Source organism: Anthonomus grandis, chromosome 1 (assembly GCF_022605725.1).
Source record: "Anthonomus grandis grandis chromosome 1, icAntGran1.3, whole genome shotgun sequence".
NCBI lineage: Eukaryota > Metazoa > Arthropoda > Insecta > Coleoptera > Curculionidae > Anthonomus > Anthonomus grandis.
In genome coordinates, this window is record NC_065546.1 from 11,353,600 (window position 1) to 11,373,619 (window position 20,020).

The following is a 20,020-nucleotide window of genomic DNA, read 5'->3' on the forward strand; positions in this document are numbered from 1 at the left end:
AAATCGGGTTAGCCGCCATATTTAAGAGACTGATTTTTTCACCATGATTATATACACAATGTAAGAAATCCAAACTTGATTAGAATTCCATTTCATCGAACATCAGGTTTTAAAAATGATTCCAGTATTTAGGCATTCATATGTGGAACAAGTTACCGGATTACATTAAAAATAGTTCACCAAAGAAATTTATTGCATATGTTAAAGAAATTCTTCTTAATTCTCAACTAGCATAGGCATTTTAACAAATTCATACCACCAAATTTTTATTAAAAATATAATTTAATTATTTTTAATTAATTACAATCATATTATTTTTGAGTTCTTACTTTTTAAATCAACACTGGTCTTATTGATCTTGCAGGCATAAAAATAAAATTTTAAATGGTTCATTTTAGAATATCTATTCAGTTTTGCGTCGTGTGGCCCTGGTTTTCCAGCCTCGGCTCGTGTTTTTTGCCGCCCTTCCTCCTCTCTGTCTATTGCACAAATGGTACCTATATTAATGTAATTGATATAGTAAATTATTACACTATATTTTTTTTGTTTTTAGCTTTTATATGTTTTTAGGGTAGAAACGTATCATCCATTTTTCTCTAAGAGACCAAACGAAAACAAAAACAAAGGTAAGGACACAAAGTCACGGTCTCATCCAATCTATATAATTTATTAAAAAAGCTTAAAAGCTACACGTGTTTCGCTCCTGTCGGAGCATCATCAGGCCTAGACCTACACAGATCACATTACAACTCACACAAGGTGTAATGTGATCTGTGTAGGTCTAGGCCTGATGATGCTCCGACAGGAGCGAAACACGTGTAGCTTTTAAGCTTTTTTAATAAATTATATAGATTGGATGAGACCGTGACTTTGTGTCCTTACCTTTGTTTTTGTTTTTAGGGTTTAATAACTTATTTTCTAAATAATTATAATTGGAAGTCTTTATTCTTCTTTTAGTTGTAATTAGGTTAGTATGTTTTAACGGTCTGAGCAGCACATGCGCGCTAGCTCGTGTAGGTGTTATCGGTTGTTTTTATTATCGCAGTTCAGTCCGCATTACTCTTAGCATTGTGTAAATTCTTGTAATAAAAAAATTTAATTTTCTATGTACATTGTTTAAGTGGTAATAAAAGTCTTTTGAATTTGAATTTCAAAATTTAACTCTATCTTGTTTTTCTTTATATTTTTAAGGATTTTTAAGCAATCTACGCAAATCTAATATGTTACTTTAAAAAAACAGGATATCAGTGGGATATGTTTTCTCTCTGCCAAAAATTATTTTTAAAAAACCATTTTTGAATTGATTTTAATTTTTGTATATGTTATTCAGAAACGCTTCCCCATCCCAAAATAATATAAACTAAATGACTTTGTACAAGAGACATATACCGGGTTGTCGGTCGCCGAGCGGAACATAGGAAAACGCATGTAAATTTTAAGGGGATCAATTATTGGCATCCCTGTACATTTTATAGAAAAAATGTAAGAGAACTTTTTGAAGAGACCAATCTGCCAAACCCTTGTGCAAAGTTTCAAAAAATTTTAATAAGCGAATCTTGAATTATTTAATTAAATGTAATTGCAAAATTAGCAAATTTTCGGTTCAGATAAAACCAAACGGGCACCAGTAAAATAAATATTGTCACTGACGTGAGGAAAAGTGTCAATAAATCAGTGACAGTCGATATTTGAAAACAAGTATGAATTATTCAATCGACGAAAAAATAGCCATAATTAAGTGGCATTATGCGGGAAACAGTTTTAGAGGAGTATCTGAAATATTTTCAGTTAATTTCCCCACCCAGCCCATTCCTTCCATTTCAACTATTAGACGATTTGTCAATAAGTTCGAGTCCAAAGGTACCGTAATAAATAATTGTAAATGTTCAACTCAGGATATCGAAAATAGAGCCGAAGAAAGAGAGAACAGAGATCTTAATATTCTACTGAGTGTGGAGGAAAACAAGATGGTTAGTACGAGGGTTCTTGGGCAAGAGATAAATAAACATCATACAACGGTATTGCGCACTTTAAAAAAGCACAAATATTATTCGTATAAATTCGATAAACATCAAGAGCTGCAGGAAGGAGATGAAGAGCGAAGAATGGCATTTTGTTTTGAAATGATGGAAAGAGCAAATGAAACAATGAAACAAATGTTCAGAATTGCCGGTATTGGAGCCAAGAAAATGAACATCGCTTTGTTCATACTCGGACACCTCAAAAAACAAATGTATTCGTGGGAATTATCGGACAACAGCTGAAACCTATTTGGACTTATTTCAAAATCAAATTGGACCCGCCTTGGAAGAAGTTGTTCAGGAAGATGAAATGATCTGGTACCAAATGGATGGTTGTCCGGCCCATAATGCCCGTATGGTTAGAGAGTGCTTGGAAAATGCTTTTAACGGCATTATTATTGATCCACGGTACCGGATACTTTGGCCAGCCAGGTGGGGAGCCATTTCTTTTTGTGGGGTCATTTAAAAAGTGTCATTTATAAAAGTGTAAAATTTGAGAATCTAAACCAGTTACAAAACGCTATTTCGTTAGAATGTAATAAACTTTCCCAATATTAACTTAGTAACGTTTGAAATGAATTTTATGATCGGTTAGGATATTAATTAGCTGTTAATGGGGGGTTGTTTGAACATTTGATTAATTGATGCTTTTATGTAATTCTCTATTATTTTTAAAAAAGTTATTGTATTTTATTTTATTTTAATTTTCCACACTTAGTAAAATATTAAGAGTTCTGTTCTCTCTTTTTTTCGGATCTATTTTCGATCTTCTGAGTTAAACATTTACAATTATTTATTGCAATGTCTTTAAACTCGAATTTACTAATAATAGGTTTAATGGTTGAAATGGACCAGATAGGTTTGATGGGAAAATAAATTGAAAATATTTCAGATACTGCTATTGGTTTAATTAAATTCTAAGTATGATAAAATTATTTTTTTAATAATCGATCATAATAATTGTTATTGGTTTAACTTCATCGTTATATTAAATAAAAGTTTAGATAAAAAAAGTAATGTTAACGTGTCTTACTTTGAATGCATGGTTGTGAGATTGATAAAACGAAAAAAAGAAAAACATTTCTTGTATTCGGCTGTACGTCAGATTTGACAAAGCCTTATAACAAATTGTTTGCTGGTGGCTCGTCTCTGGTTTTACCTGAACCGAAAATTTGGTAATTTTGCAATTACATTTAATTTAATAATTCAACATTCGCTTATTAAAATTTTTTGAAACTTTGCCCGAGGGTTTGCCAGATTAGTCTCTTCAAAAAGTTATCTTACATTTTTTCTGTAAAATGTACATGGAAGCCAATAATTGACCCCCTTAAAATTTACATGGGATTTTCTATGTTCCGTTCGGCGATGCACCACCCGGTATATAACTTTTAGATATTCGGCAATCAAAAAGTCTCGAAGGAACATAAATTTGCAGAGCAGTTTCCTTTTGAACTACTTCATCGATATGAAGGACCCATTTAAATAAATTGTTAATTTTAATACCGAGATATTTAAAAGATGCTTCTTCAAGTATATCACAATCCCCAATCTTAAAGTCAAGCCTTGAAAGGGAATTTCTGTAAGTTGCAAAAGACATGTACTTAGTTTTTTGTATATTTAAAGCTAATTTATTGTGTTGAAACCAGTTTTTTAATTCCACAAAGTCTTTTTCAATGTGGGTTATTCTAATTTGCTAACACGTTCCTCTACAGAGTAAAACGGTGTCATCTGCAAAACTAACTAGCGTGCCATTTAGTTTAAGAATAAGCATGTCATTAACATAGATTGTAAAAAGTAAAGGACCCAACACAGTTCTCTGGGGTCTCTTTCACTGCTTATGGTTCCGTTGATGTCATCACGCTGCATTCTATTTGTAAGGTAGCTTTTCAGCAAGTCGAAAACTTTGCCTCGGAGTCCACAGGAGTGTCTCCTGACCGATAGTATCAAAGGCTTTTAAAAGATCCACAAACAGTCATAAGCAAGCTTGACTATTACTGGTGCATCAGTTATTTCTGATGTTAAAAATTTAATTGCATCCTGCGTAGATCTCCAATCCCTGAAACCAAATTGCCTGACAATGCACTAAATTAACTAAATTAACTTAAGAAATTTGTAATTTTTTTTAAATTAATTTTGTTCAAAAATGTTGATAAAAGTAGACAGGCCTGTAATTTGATATTTCTTTTTAATCACCACTTTTATACAAGGGTTTAATAATTCCGATTTTAAGAGAGTCCGGAAAGCACTCTGTATTAAACGACTTATTAATTATCCACGCCAAAATCGGTGAAATTTTTGTCGGTATTTCTTTTAGGCATTCACTTCTTATATTGTCCCATCCAGGACATTTTTTTATTTTAAGATTTATTATAGTTTTATTGACTGCAAAGATTGGCATGTGCCTTAAAATCACAGAATTTTCTAGATATTGAATGTTGTTCTTATAATTTGGAAAGTTTTTAATTTTTTTCGCAAAATTTTCACCTAGGTCGCTATAGAAGTTATTAAATTCATTTAAAATAGCCTGTTTCTTAGTTTATACTAACATTTGTATATTTTATTTGGAGTATTTCAGTTTTTGATTTAGTTTTGTTACAATATTTTTATTTATGCAGTCCCAAAGTTTTGATCTTGACGTCGACTTTCAGTCAGCGTATAGTTTATTTTTTACCATAATAGTTTTTTGTAGATTAGAGTTCCATCCATTCTTTTCGAAAAATGGTTTTTATAAAATGTATTTTTAAAATGTATTTTTTTCTAAATAAAATTGCAGTTCATCTATAAAAATCTTCATACTTGTTCTTCCATTTTTTGTGCCATAAACCCAATCCTATATTTCTAGTCTCAAATCATTCTTAGGTTAATATAATTTGTGAAGCATTTAGTTTGAACTGGTTTTATTTCATTTAAAGGTTGTGTAAAAGGAACAAATAGTACTACTGGGTAGTGATTAGTAATATGATTTTAAAAAACAAATGATTTAGAATTATCAAGTAATGTACTTTGACCTTTAAAAAAGGTATGATCAAGAAAAGTAATAGATTTAGCTCGTGTGATTTTGTTTATGAACGATTTAAACTGAATTTGCGCTAAAATATTCTTATAGTTCTTTATATTTTGATCTGTTATGTTAAATACATTTATGTTAATGTTTCCTATTAGAACGTATGTTTTGTATTTTTTACATTTGTCCAAGTATACGAGCAAACTATCATTAAAAGATTCTTTTTCTATTTGTGAATTTAATGTTATAATTTAATGATTTTTACTTCATAGGTATTATGCACTTCATTTGGAAAATGTTGAATATAGTTGGCCATAATAGATACTTATACTAATAACACTATTTAAGGAAATTAGTACTGCTCTACTGTACATACATACATACAACCAGAGTTAGAATTTTAAAATTGTAGTGAACTAGAGACATAATAATATGAACATTGAAAGAATATTAAAAGGCGATACATAAAGTTAGAATGGATATAATATAAAAATGCATCAGAAATAGAAAATGTACTAACACTTACATACATATAAGTATAACAAATTTTATCATTAAAACTGCTTATTTCTAGTTGGCCGAATTTGTGGCATATTGCTTGATGATCCAGTCCTAGTCTTTCAGTTTATTGATGTTTGGTTAGGTAGAATTTGATATTTTCTTTTTATTCTCCTCCTTTGGGAGAGATTTTGGTGGAGAAGGGGTAGTTCCGTCTTCGTTCGAGTCTTCAATCTGGTAACTCCTTGGTGCTGGAGTGGGTGGCGCACTTGTGTTTGAAAATAAGACACTTATCCACTAATGGTTCCAAAAATGTAGTTTTGTCGAATCTTTTTAGTGTTTCGAATGTATATTCCTCGTTTCCAATAATAAGTTTCGATTTTATATTTTTAAGAACTGTTTTTCGCTAGCTATGTTATAAAAATCGTAGAGAATTTTACTTTCACTTCTCTTTTCTTCAGTTAAATCTCTCCCGATAAAAATTCTAGTTCCCTTTAATTTATTACAGTTCCTTAAAAGTTCACTCACAGTACTTTCTCTAACAAGTTTCACTAGTATAGGCCTAGGTTTTCCATATCTGTGTTTTCCAATCCTAAAGGTGCAGTCTAATTCATTTTTTCCTATTTTCAGGCGTAACTTATCATTGAAAATGTCTAACACACTTTTCTCCAAAGGTCTCGCTGCAGATTCTGGAATTCCAAAAATTAAAACATTTTTTCTTTTAGCTAATTCTTCATTCGTTAAAACTTTTTCCCTAAGCACTAGATTTTCTGATTCCAAGACGCCCACGGCATTTTTTGGGTATTTAGAAGATGTCCCAAATTCAAAAGGGACCGTCATTGGGATATCATAAAACGTAAAGTATAATTATGGTAAGGTTGCGTAACTTGACGCTTAATTAAATAATATAATAATATATACTAATTTATAGTGAAGAAAAATATTTCTAGACAAATTTATAAAAAAAGAGCAAATTCAAATCGTACTTAATTTTTTTTCTCACTTTATCTGAAGGCGTAGAGCAAAATAAAGGCCAATGGTGTCGCTGTATGTGATAGTAATTAATATTGCTGCTATGGTGTTTTGTGGTTTTAGCGATCATTTTTTTTCTTATAAATGCCTAATTGAACTTCCCTCGACTGTGAAATTTAGAGGTTATTTTGAGGCTGAAATTAAATTTTTTGTCTTCGGTATGAAAGAAATTAATATAATCGGTTTAGTAGTTTTCAATATATTTAGGTTTTTGTAAAGCAATTGACAGTACCAAGATTTTTTCGACCGACTGATAATGTATTTAACTTCAAAACGGCTGTATGTACAACAAGATTTCTGTCTAAACCAGGAGCACACCATAGTAACAATTTTCTGCGATTTCTCTTAAGCAGTCAATTGTATAAATCATAATACAGGGTGCGGGCACATTTCAACAACAACTTTCTTTTTTTAAAATACAATAAAATACATTTTATGAAACATAATTTTTTTAAAACAAAACCTACATATTTTAAGTTTCGTTTTACAGTTGTTACAAAATCATAGATTGTTACAAAATCATTAAAATTGCCCTCGGAGAGTTTCTGCACAATCGCTTACTTGTATAAATGGTAATGTAGGTCTTCGTGGAAGATTTGCCTTACTAAACGAACAGAAAGTCTATCGGCAAACGCGTGTTAACGCGCAGAGTGCCTTGGTCATACCTACTGTCATCATTTTCCTATTGTCTCAATGTTATCGGGTGACCTGATGAGCCGAGGAACCACAGTTTTTAGTCTTGTGGTATACTCGATTTGTCTAAATGTGACCCATAGAACAACGGATTTCCGTCTGGAACGGGGCTACGTTAAAGAAATTTGTCTGTTCGAAAAATAAGCTTCCACGGCAACGACTGTTCTAACGCATGATAACGACTGACTAGGATGAGAACAATGCTTTAGAACTACAACTTGAATGGCGGGCATTTCAAAAACGTTATGTTGCGGCACCCTATTTCTTAGTTAATAAGTTGCATTACTACGAGTTCAAAGAAAGACCTCTTAAATGGTTTAAGGCATATCTTAATCACATATATCAGCTTGTAAGGGTTGATATTACAATATATTTTTGTAAGGTGATAGAATGAAGGAATCCTCATCGTTCAGTCCCAGGGCTTGTTTTGTACTTAAAATACATACTCTTTGCCGATGACAGTATACTGCTGTTTGCAGCTTATTAGCAAATCACTTGATTGTACCTGCAGTCAGTGACCAAGGAAGAATGGTTCGGCTCAATAAGGCAAAACCACTAAAGTTGTATTTTCTCTTAGAGATCTTACTACAGCTATCTTTGAAAGAATGTATAAGCATTCAAGACCTTGGAACTACTCACTCCTTTTTTTATAAATTCACTGCAAATCATTCTACCTCGTATTGAATCATATTTTAGCAGCCAATTCCAGATTAAGTACAAGTATTATCGTTACGTTATATTAATATACAAATAGTGCATCATTATCAGACGATCTAAGATATTAATTGTGAATATTTAAAACGATAATCTGAAGGTAAACTAAGGAGTAAAAAAGATATACATGATGGATAATGAACAAGAGATTTTTTTTTCTGTAACTTAACTAAGGCATTCGATTACGCATACATGATCTGCTCTTCAACAACATCGATGGTATTGAACTGATTTATTCAAGAGTGAGTGAGGTGTACTCTGCAAAATAGAGCAGTGCTTCAAGAATCTGCTCTGTGTCAAATATTATTACTAAGTAACTAACTAATACAAGTCAAACGTTATTAGATTATATGATAAGCACATATCTTATAAAATACATTTGACGCCGAAGATCGGTGATCACTGCCTTTTGTCAAACCATGTTGAATACAAAAGCAGAAATAAAAGATATAATATGAAGTATGTAGAATTATAAGTGGGAATTATTGCAAAATAGTCTTCTCGATGTAACATGATATATTGCTTCCAGTGATGCAAGTTTAATAGCAAATTGTTTAATAAATAGCCTGACTGTTATCATAAATGAAATATGTCCGAAAATAAATATTGAAATTAGTCACAAGTAAAAAATAGACATATGATTTATAGAAAAGCGGTATATGAGGATAATAAAAAATATATGGATGAATACAAAAAGATCTTAAATCAGGCATACTCTGTACATGGTTATGCTTGGCTACGGGCATACCAACAGTTTTCCATCAGTATTTTCCAGCTAGAGGAAAAAACTACAAGCATTAAAGACATGCTGTATAAAAGGAATGACTGTAGGACAGCATAGCCTAATGATGTGAAGAGAAATCCCATCTGAACAAAAGGCATTCGACTTCATTTCAAATAGAGCACCTAAAATCTCTCTCTCAGAAATGTTATTAAAATCAGAGGTGCTGTCATTACGACGCGCTTCCCACAATTCAATCATGCGGTCATCTACACTGGATGAAGTTTTATTAATCAAATCAATAAAACAATTATTGATTAGTTTTCATTATTTTGAAAGGCCTGTAAAGCAAGGCGATTTAGGTCTGCGTATAAGAGCCCTGCGCAAAGAAGCATGCCTGTGAATCGAAAATAATGTTGTTGGTAAGCAAATCAACCTTATCTTTAATACAATGACTGTCTTAAAGATTTCAACCCAATCGACATTAAGTAAATAAACAGAATTAAAAAGTTAATTAAGCTATAGCAACATTACCAGAAGAACCCATAGTTTTTTAACAACCATTTGTGATAGGGAATATGAATTAAGATAATTGAATAGGGAATTGGTTAAATTATTAATATTTAACATGATATTAAAATCTCCTAAACATACCAGTTCGTCACAAAGGAGAAAAGCAGTAGAAACAGCACGCTCTAAGGGATCAATTCCAAATTGCAAATTGCCGTTAGGTGAGCGGTAAATATTACTAAGACTTTATTTGATTCCTCCCACTTTTATGATTCGCGAAGACATCTATCTAAGGCATTTGCAACATGCATTTGATACACGAATATCATGCCTAACGGATACACGTACACTACCTCCATAAATCTATTTGAGATCTACTGAATAGTGACTTTACCCTGAGACAATCTTCCATAGTCAACCATTTTTAAATATTAAAAAAACCCTAAATAAACTTATCTAATCAACTTAAACTACAAAATACGGCCAAAATCGTACAAAAACTATGAAGATAAATAACGTATTGACATTTTCATAACAATATTGTTTTAATATAATAATACAATAAGCATTGCAATTTGTCATCTAATAATACTTTTTATATAGTCCGTTATAATTATTTAGATAATGGAATGTAATCATTATAACAATACTGATAATCGCAAATACTCATTTTAGATACTTAGACATGTTTTTTTACATTATATAACACAACAATTATATATCTATAATGATTTTATTATCTGTGCCAGACAATTTGTGCAAATAAATGACTTTTAATATTATTTCAATACATTATATTATTAAAAACTGTTAAAAATAAAGGCTGAATCAAATAAGAAAGTTGTGCAATCAATTGCCTGTATATAATCTGTCATCTACTTCTTTAAACCCGAAATAGCAACAGATATTGAGAGAGAAAAAAGAAACATTACAATTTATAAAATTCTTTACATTTTTTTATTATAAATGATACCTACATTTTTATGGTATTAGAATAAAAAATAAGATATTAAATTAAAATAAAGTAAAAAATAATCTAGACCCACTATTTTAAATGATGCCGAAATCAACTTGTGCTTTTTTTATGGGTGCCATATTTAATTTTGTGAATTTTCAAATTCCTCTTTAGAAATATTTCTTAATAATGTATAGCATGCTTATGTTTGGTCAAGAGAAATAATTAAAATTAACAAAATTAAGTTTGCATGGTAGTAGGGTTTAATATTTTTCTTAAATTTCCCTATAGTGATGTTTGCTGTTGCCTAATACATACTTACCTATTAAAAAAGGAGAAGAAATGTAGAAAAATCTCTTTAGAAATGCTGCTTAAAAATGTATACCATGCTTATGTTCAGTCAAGATAAATAATTAAAATTAACAAAATTAAGATTCCTTGGTAGTAAAATTTGATATTTCTCCTAAATTTTCCCATAGTGATGTTTGTTGCTGTCTATGTACATAGCTGTCAAAGTCCTGTCTAGTATGTGTAATTAATAGTGAATTTTAAAATGAATGAACTTTTTAAATTATGAAAATTCGATATGTTGGAGTGATTTATTTTGTGTTGTCGAAGCAAAAGTTTTAACCGCTAAAATATCAAAATTGGAAGAAATCTTTAAAAATTCACAGTTATAATTAATTTACCTATAATTAAAAAGAACCAAAAAATCTTAAAAAAAAAAACATTTTACATAAGATATTTCTGATTCAGGAACTTTTAATTCAGACAATCTCAGAATGTATAAATAATATAATATAATAATAATAAATATAATTTAATATCCGAATCATTGATGTTTTAATAATAACCCAGATAGCATGCGATATCCACTGTATATAGCTATTAGGTCCAGAAGGTGCAACAAATATCGTGTATGTTTTATGTAAATACATTACATATTGAGATGAACTTTATTTTTATATGTTCAAGTACAAATATTAAATGTATATATCTTGTGAACATTAACGTCGCCTGCTAATAAAGATGACGTCAAATGACGTTAAGCGACTTCATTTCAGGAACGTCACTTTGACGTCTGTATGTCGTCCCGATTGGTCAAAAAAATGAAAATTTTAAAGTAAAATAAAAATAAAAAAGAACAGACAATGTCGAGAATTGAATCTGAGATCACCTGCACCATATTTGCTGTACAACAAATACATACTAAGGCGACTTGGTTAAAAACTACATTGTTAATAAAAAAATGTGATCTTCTATTTTTAATGTTAACATTTTCTCAAGAGGTAATGTCCGCCCGAAATATATACTGTTTTTCTACAAAAAAGTTTTATTTTATACAGCGTTTACAGCATGTCACCTTAATCTAATATTTATAGATTTAAAAAAAATGATAGGAAACACGGCATGTTTTATGGGCGCGCACTTCCTTTTATTAAGATTAAGAAGAGTTGTCAGTATTTTTATGCCGAATGTTTCCTGTTCCTTACTCCTTCTTTAAGGTTTCCTTGACCAAAGAATATCTGTTTTATTATGTTATACTTACAAATGAATAAATAAATATATATTTGCAATTTAAGTAAAAACGTTTTTTTTTAATATGCAAGTCCTATAAGATCTAAAATAAACATCGTCCTATGTAAATATTTGACGTCTTCCAGAAGCCTTTTTCAATTCCGTTTAAGACGTCTTTTAGCCTTTATTTAGGACGTTATTTTGGATGGTACATTTGTACGTTACTTTAAAGTGGTAAGGACGTCAAAATGACTCATCTTATAGACCAGAAAGTACGAAAAACGACGTATGCCAGCGTCATTTTGATACCTAACAAATTATGCATATATGGTATATCCGGAACATGTATCATGGATATAGGTACCTATATACCTTAGGAATATTTATTATATATCCTGGAATCTTAAAAATGTATTTGTATATTTTATAAAGATACATGTAACAGATACATAGAATATAATAGATGTTTATGAGACATCGCTAGAATATAACCCTTGGATATAGTTTAAATATCTAGTATATTCAGGATATCCACTATACATACTAATAGTATATTCCATATAGGGTAAACCTACCAGTTGTTAGACACCTGCGAGGTATTGGACATTCCATTATTTTAACTAAAAAGAAGAATTCTGTATTTAGTAGTTCGCTAAATATTATTGATATGTCGCCATTATACTATTGGTATCAATATAGACATAAATGACATTTAATTGACATTTCTGTTTTCGCGCCAATTGTGAGATTCTGTGGTTATGCACAAAAAAGTGAGTTTCCTTAAGCCTATCTTAAGAAACCTTAGGTGAATTTTAGTGTTGTAATTACCAGTGAAATTGTACCAAAGTGCTCGCATAAATATACAACGTAGTGGTCTAGTAAAAGTAAGTATTTTTAAGGTTTATATCAATATATTTAATTTAAGTTATGTTTTAGAGGGGTGTCCAATAACTGACATTAAAATATGATTCTTTTTAGTTGTTGGACATCTGTCCAATAACTGCATTTTGCAAAGTTTATACACTTTTTGTGTGTAATTTTTGTGCGTCTTCTCTTGTTTCCGGTACTTCGATTTTGGTGTTAATAATCACAGTGTATACTCTGTCCTATAACGGAAACATGATTTTTTTTTGTATCTATAGTTTTCAATCATGCCCAAGAAAAATAAATATAATGCGGAATCGATGGAAGCCGCGATACATGAAGTAAAGAATAACAAAATGTCATATAGAAATGCGGCACATAAATACGGTGTACCTAAGTCAACGCTGGAATTCAAAATAAAAAATCCTGGACATAAAGACACATGCGGTCCAAATCCAATTCTTTCAGCAAGAGAAGAGTCTGATCTTGTAAGGTGAAGTTAATTTAGTTAGGTAAGATGTTGAAATATCAGGATAACTGTTTTTAATTTTGCAGGTGGATAGAAGAGCTGGCCACAAAAGGCATTCCCTAGAAAACGAGAGGACATTTTAAATAGCGTCCAAAAATTTTTGACTGAAAATCCACGTCCTAATCGCTTTAAAAATAACAGACCTGGCGATAGTTGGTTTAAGGTAATTAGGCAACAAAGAATATACCGACTTGGAAAATATTTATAGATGCCACTTTATATTTTAGGCTTTTTTAAAAAGACATCCAACAACTGTACAGCGGACAAGTGAAGCAGTAAGTGGTGCCAGCGCTTGTGTGTCAGAAGCAGATATTCGAAAATATCTGCTTCTGACTATAAATAGATATAAATAGTTATCTTACTTCCAAAAACTTAATCATTGATGACCCTTCAAGAATTTACAATGGCGATGAATCCGGGTTTCAGATTTGCCCAGAAACTGGCAAAGCTTTTGCTACAAAAGGGGCAAAAAATGTTTATTCTGTGGAAAAAGGATCATCTAAGGAAAGCATCACTGTCATGTTTTCGTTTTCTGTTTCTGGATTAACTGGTCCGCCAATGATGATAGTGTATCCTTAGAAGCGAGTTCCGGAAAAAATAAGTCAGACTGTCAAAGATCCTGATTGGGGCATTGGAAGATCCGACAATGATTCGATTATGTGAAAAATATATTTCATCCGTTTTTGGTGAATAATAATATACAATTCCCTGTAATATTATTTTTGGATGGGCATAAGTCCCATTTAAGTTATGACTTGAGCCTACTTTGCAATGAGTTAAACATTGAAGTTATAGCCTTATATCCGAATGCAACCAGAATTCTCCAACCATGCGATGTTGCAGTGTTCCGGCCCATAAAAATGGGATGGAAAAAGGCAGTTAGGGAATTTTATGAAGAAAACCCTGGAGAAGTGCTAAATAAAATGACATTTGCTCCTCTACTGGAGAAAGTAGTGGCGAATAATATTAAAAGAGACACTTTAATCAATGGATTTCGTGTATGTGGTTTATTCCCTTTTAACCCAGATGCTGTTGATTACACTAAGTGTTTGGGAGGAAATCAGCGTGTTGAGGATATTATAAAAACTTTTTTATTTACCTATTATAATTTGAATTATCACCTTACCACATTTTTAGGTAAAAATGCCGCCCCCGCGTATGGACTATAGATCCTTTGTTACTTTGACCGGGGAAGATTTAATTAAAAGATGTAAGTTATTCGATGATCTTTTGGTTAAGGAAGGTATTACCGAACAATTTTTGGCTTTGTACAAAATATGAAGTTATTTTGAAAAACCTGATTCATTGACACATGTTAAAAAAAAAGACTTTGACGTAAGAGACATATCAGAATTGTTTGCTACTAAGGTGTTTTACTCGACTGAGGCTGAACCTGAACTAGATCTATCTGAAAACCAACCTTCAAGTGAACCAGAAATTAAAAAAATAAATTTGGATTTTAAAGTCAATTCATCTCATATTCAACTTACAAAGAAATAACAAATTAATGTAACACAAAATATTGTCATTAAACCTAGTAAGAAAACTTGTAGCTTGCCGTCAACAAGTAAAAATATAGGTGACTATCTAGAAGTGCCAGAACAACCAACAAGAAAAAATAAACGCAATATCGAAAGAGTCTCCTTTGCTATAACATCAAGAGAGTACCAGGAAAGTTTTGAGAAAAAGCATGCCTTAATGTTAGAATTAGAAAATAATAAATTAGAGAGAAAGCGAAAAAGAGAAGAGAATGCAGCAGCAAAAGCTTTAAAAAAGACTACACGAGATACTGACAAAAATAATTCATGCTTTGCATGCAAAGTTCGTACAATCAAAAATAATTACCTCACATGTGATAGCTGCAAGAAAAGAATTCACCGACGATGCATTCCGAAGAAATATAACGAACATGTTCCTGAAGAAGATGATGACGATTTATTCATGTGTCACTTGTGCTATACTATGGAAAGCGATGATGATGATGTTATTTCAGAAATAGAAAGTAAAGGAGATATTGAAAGATGTGACCGCAAGGAATCCAACCTCAAAGAAATAGACAGCAATGAATGTAACACCGATCAACAATCAAAAGAATTTTGCGTTAAGAAAGATAATGAAATAAATACACAGAAAAAAAATGATGGCAACGAACCGAAACAACTAGGAAGTTGCGAGGAGTATGAAGTAGATGAGAACGGTCAAGTCAATAAAATTAACAAAGTCAGTAAAATTTACAAAAACCCAGGAGAAATAGAAAGTGAGGAAGAAATTGAAATAGACGATCTTGAACACTATAGGAAAAAAGTGGACCAGATGTCAGAAAATAATTCAAATGACGACATAGACGTCGAAGAACTTTTTAATACATTCCAACTTGAAATGAAAAAATATAAGTGAAAATAGTTCAATAAAAGTTTTTTTACACTAAGTAGGTAATTTCAAGTTTTTATTTGCTTTTACTAATTGCTTTGCCTGTGTTCAATAACTGAACATTTCGTGTCCAGTAATTGAATTTTTTGTCCAATAACTAGATTTTCGGAGTCGTTTCAGAACTTTTTACATTTTCTAAAAGAACTATAATATTAAGAATATTTCAAACCCGTTGGCATAAATAGGATATATGTACTAATATCAGGCATAGGCAAAAAAATATCGGTTAAAAAATACTCCAGTGGCAGCAATTTAAAATTCCAAAAAAGCTTAACTGTCCAATAACTGGTAGTTTCACCCTGTTACCTAGTGTGTGACAAATGTATATTTATTTCATCTCCATAAAATAAACAGAGCATTAAAAATAGACAGTGTATGTATATACCTCAGGATATTATGAATATACATAGCATTTATATATAATATATGTTTGCTATGTAGGAATATGAAAATAAACAATGAAATTAAACGAAATAATATAAATATAATATTATAAAATTTGGCATTTGAGACTGAGACTTGGAGTTTTTATTTTTTCTCTAGATTATATACATGTCGAAAAATAAACATGCTTCCCCTAATTAAGTAATAGAACTCTTCAAGGGCTTTACTTAGGTTGAGCAATTAAAAGATGATGATTAATAGAAACTTACCATACTTTATTCTACTTGTGAGTAACTCTACACTTCATACTGAATCAGTATAGTAATTCTTTAGGTATAAAGAGGATATAAGGTCATCATGATCATAATTATAAGAATTTAATAACCTTGACCTGCTTCCATTTATTTGTAACTAAATAACTATTCAAATATTTTTTTTAAATTTCTTATAATAAAATTAGCAAAAATGTATTGAAAGATTTATTTACTTATTAAATCCCCAACTCCTTTAATCTGACCTCAAATAAAGCTTTAAAAGCATTACTGACTAAAAGCATCACTACTTCACTGAGTCAGTATAGTAACTCTTTAGGTATAAGGAGGATATAAGGTCATCATGACCATAATTATAAGAATTTAATAACTTTGACCTGCTTCCACGTATTTTCAACTAAATAGCTATTCAAATATTTTTTAAATTTCTCATAATAAAATTAGCAAAAATGTATTGAAAGATCTATTTACTTATTAAATCCCCAACTCCTTTAATCTGACCTCAAATAAAGCTTTAAAAGCATTAACGCCTTTATCATTAACTTCAGGCCAGTCTTCTTGTTTCATTCTTTCCATATATGCTTTGATATGGGGAAACTCGTTTTCCCAGTTCTTTAAGAAAAATCCCCAGTTTGAGACAGTGGCATAAATGCTAAAATCAGCGATAGACAAAATGTCTCCGACCATGTATTTGGTATTTTGTACTTCAATTTGCTTGTTCAAGAGAGCGAAAGCTTCTTTTAAGTCATCAAACGCTTCTTGGGGAGGTTTTACATTTTTAAAGCCAATAGTTCGCTGTGACAGAAAAAAATAAGTATAATTATTATAACCTTATAGGAATATTATTAACTTACTGTTATACTGAATCCTTTTGCAGCAACAATGCCAGAATCCATATGAAGACGGTGATCAATGAGGGCTCTTCTTTTGATGTCATTTTTTGGGTACAATGGATCATTTTCTTTGCCATATTTGTTTACTAAGTAACCATTTATTGCATGACTATCTGGTAGGAAAAAACCGTTGTCATCTAATAATGGAACTGTGTGTTGAGGACATTTCTAAAAATAATGAAATAAAATTATAGCATTATAAACTTTACTGCAAAAAGAGTTGAAAACTATCTGTTAAATTTATTACTATTGATGATTGAAAGTTATATGAACAGATGACGCTAAGATTAACGGGATAATTTTTTTAAAATTTGCCTTTATGCATTTCTGTTATGATGGATTGGGTCTACTATAAGGAAATCGTATGAACACCACAAAACTACATAATTATTTCATATTTATTTTTTAATATGATAATTGAACTTAATAATAAGAATATTGCCTACCTGAATATATTCCTTGTTTAACTGTTCCATATTTAATAGATTTACTATTTCCACATCTAATTCAACCCCCAACACCTTTGCACACATTGTAACAGCCCCAAATGGGGGACTACCCCAGATTCCATATACTTTTGGTTTCGAGGACATTTTATATAATGTTATAATAATATAATATGTGTCGTGTTCTCAAATTTCCAACATCAATAAACCGGTTCGTGACCATCCAATTTAAAATATAGATAATTATTGCCTGGAGCCTCGAGATAATTTTCTTGTGTAAATAAATCAGCTGCATTGCCGGATTGTGGAATTTTTGTAAAATTTGCTGAACAAAATTCCTTAGTGAAAGACATTAATTTAAATTGTCAAAAAGTCGTATTGTACTCTTTAGGAATAATATTTAAGCCAGTGACTTAAGAGAGTTGATGAGGTTTGGTTAGAAACATAAAATTTTCTTATTTTATTTTCCGTACATAAAAAAGATATTAACCCTTCTCACTGAAAGTTAAATAATGACGACGCAATACCGAACTACTAGCTTTTTCTTTTTGAATGACTTTCACTTACAAATAAGTTTACAAATAAGTACCGTAAAATGGGGTTACTTGTGACAAATTCACTTTCTTTTTTTTTTAATAATGTGGTAATTTATCAGAGTTTGTAGGGAGGAAAAGCGATCATCCCAACGTAAAAAATGTCCTTCATATAACTATATAGCATAAATGCCTCCTAATGTAAGAATATATTTGTCAAAAAATATAGGGGAGGATGGCCTAAAATGACATACTAGGGTATTAAAGGGGGAATAAAAATATCGAGATTAGTTTGGCGTTAACGTTCATAGGGCGTGCTTTGCAATTTTTCAAGTCTACAAAATGTTTGTGTTTTAAAACAGAAGATTTAACTAAAGTATTTAAAGTTTAATTTTTTACGCTCTAACCTAATAATTACAGGTATGTATTAATCTTATTTATTGGTAAAATAACAACATTTTAACATTTTTTTTGATAAATAACATTTTTATAAAATGTGCTTGTGGTGCAAGTTGGGTAAAATGACATAGGACCTATATGGCTAAAATGACATAGTATGTCATTTTGCCCTTATTTTTTTACACTTTCTCAAAATGAATTGTTTCTTCTTATTTTTTTTAGAATGGTTGGAAATTACTCAAGAAAAACCACGCGTCAGTCTTGGGATCCGTTACAGACGCAAAAAGCTATTGCGGCAGTACAAAATGGAAAAACGGGCTGGCTCAAAGCTTCAAAAACATTTGGCGTACCCCAGGCTACGCTAAGAAGACGAGCATCGGACAAAAATAAAAGAGTCAAAGCTACTGATAAGGGTCTAGGCCGATACGAAACCACGTTTTCTGTAGAGTTGGAGAGGGACCTAGTTCAACATATCAAATTATTGGAATCTTGTTTATTTGGTTTATCATGCGATGAAGTTCGTTACTTGGCGTATCAACTGGCAGAAAGAAATGGAATTGCACACAGGTTCAACTCAACTACTAAAATGGCTGGTTGGGATTGGCTACGTGGATTTAGGTCCAGAAACCCCGATATATCTCTTAGAAAGCCTGAAGCTACTTCGGCCGTTAGAGCACAATCCTTCAATAATCCGCAAATTGCTAATTTTTTTAGAACTTTTTAAGAGACAATTGAAAAATAGCATATCAACTCCACGCGCATTAGGAATGTAGACGAATCTGGCCTGTCTACTGTCCAAAAACCTAGCCGAATACTTGCTACCAAAGGTCGAAAACAAGTTGGCTTAATTTCAAGTGCTGAAAGGGGGCAGCATATTACAGCTGTGGTTTGCATGAGCGCAGCAGGAGCCTATATTCCTCCATCGTTAATTTTTTCCAGAAAAAACTGGAAAAAGGAACTGACCGACGAGGCTCCCTTAGGTACATTGGGAATAGCTCAAGAGACAGGCTGGATGACGGTCGAGATTTTTCTAAAATGGATGCAACATTTTAGAGAATATTCTAATCCTTCAAAGGCAAATAAAGTGTTACTTCTGATTGATGGTCATGCTAGTCATAAAACTCTAGATGTTACAAGATTTGCTAAAGAAAATGGAATAAAAATGATATGTTTCCCACCTCATTGCACCCATCGGCTGCAACCTTTAGATATGTGCTTTTTTGGGACATTAAAAACATTTTATGATCAAGAAGTTACAAAATGGCTAAAATGTCATCCAGGCAGAACTGTTTCTTCATATCAGATTGGCGAGTTATTTGCTGCAGCATATGGAAAAGCAGCTACAAATCAAAATGCTGTAAGTGGGTTTATGAAAACAGGAATATGGCCGCTAAACCCAGATATATTTCCTGATTATCTGTTTAACCCTGCAATGGTCACAGATAGATATCAAGATGGTGATACTCAAGTGGCTAACCATTCATTGAATATAAACAATATTTCAGTTATTCGCCCACAAGACATTTCTCCTCTTCCAAGTTCATCCGGGATACAAACAAACCCAAGAAAGCGAAAGGCAGAAGGAACCAAAGTGCTTTCGAGTA

At 31.4% G+C, this 20,020-nt stretch overlaps 1 protein-coding gene across 4 annotated transcripts; it reads right to left on the reverse strand.

Moving 5' to 3' along the window:
* Positions 1-263: 263 nt before the first annotated feature.
* LOC126744588 (glutathione S-transferase 1-1-like) lies at positions 264-17,738 on the reverse strand. Of its 4 annotated transcripts, none has more exons than XM_050452098.1 (4): positions 17,485-17,737; positions 17,000-17,206; positions 16,617-16,940; positions 264-497 (listed from the first exon to the last, which is right to left on the reverse strand). In XM_050452098.1, exons 1-3 carry the CDS (start codon positions 17,629-17,631, stop codon positions 16,620-16,622), a joined length of 675 nt encoding a protein of 224 aa, XP_050308055.1. In that variant the 5' UTR covers positions 17,632-17,737; the 3' UTR covers positions 264-497; positions 16,617-16,619. The 4 variants fall into 4 exon arrangements, with proteins under 4 accessions (XP_050308055.1, XP_050308056.1, XP_050308062.1 ...); XM_050452099.1 differs by lacking the exon at positions 264-497 and adding an exon at positions 3,627-4,077 and having other exon boundaries at positions 17,485-17,738; XM_050452105.1 differs by lacking the exon at positions 264-497 and adding an exon at positions 5,491-6,212 and having other exon boundaries at positions 17,485-17,738.
* Between the last annotated feature and the right edge of the window lie 2,282 nt (positions 17,739-20,020).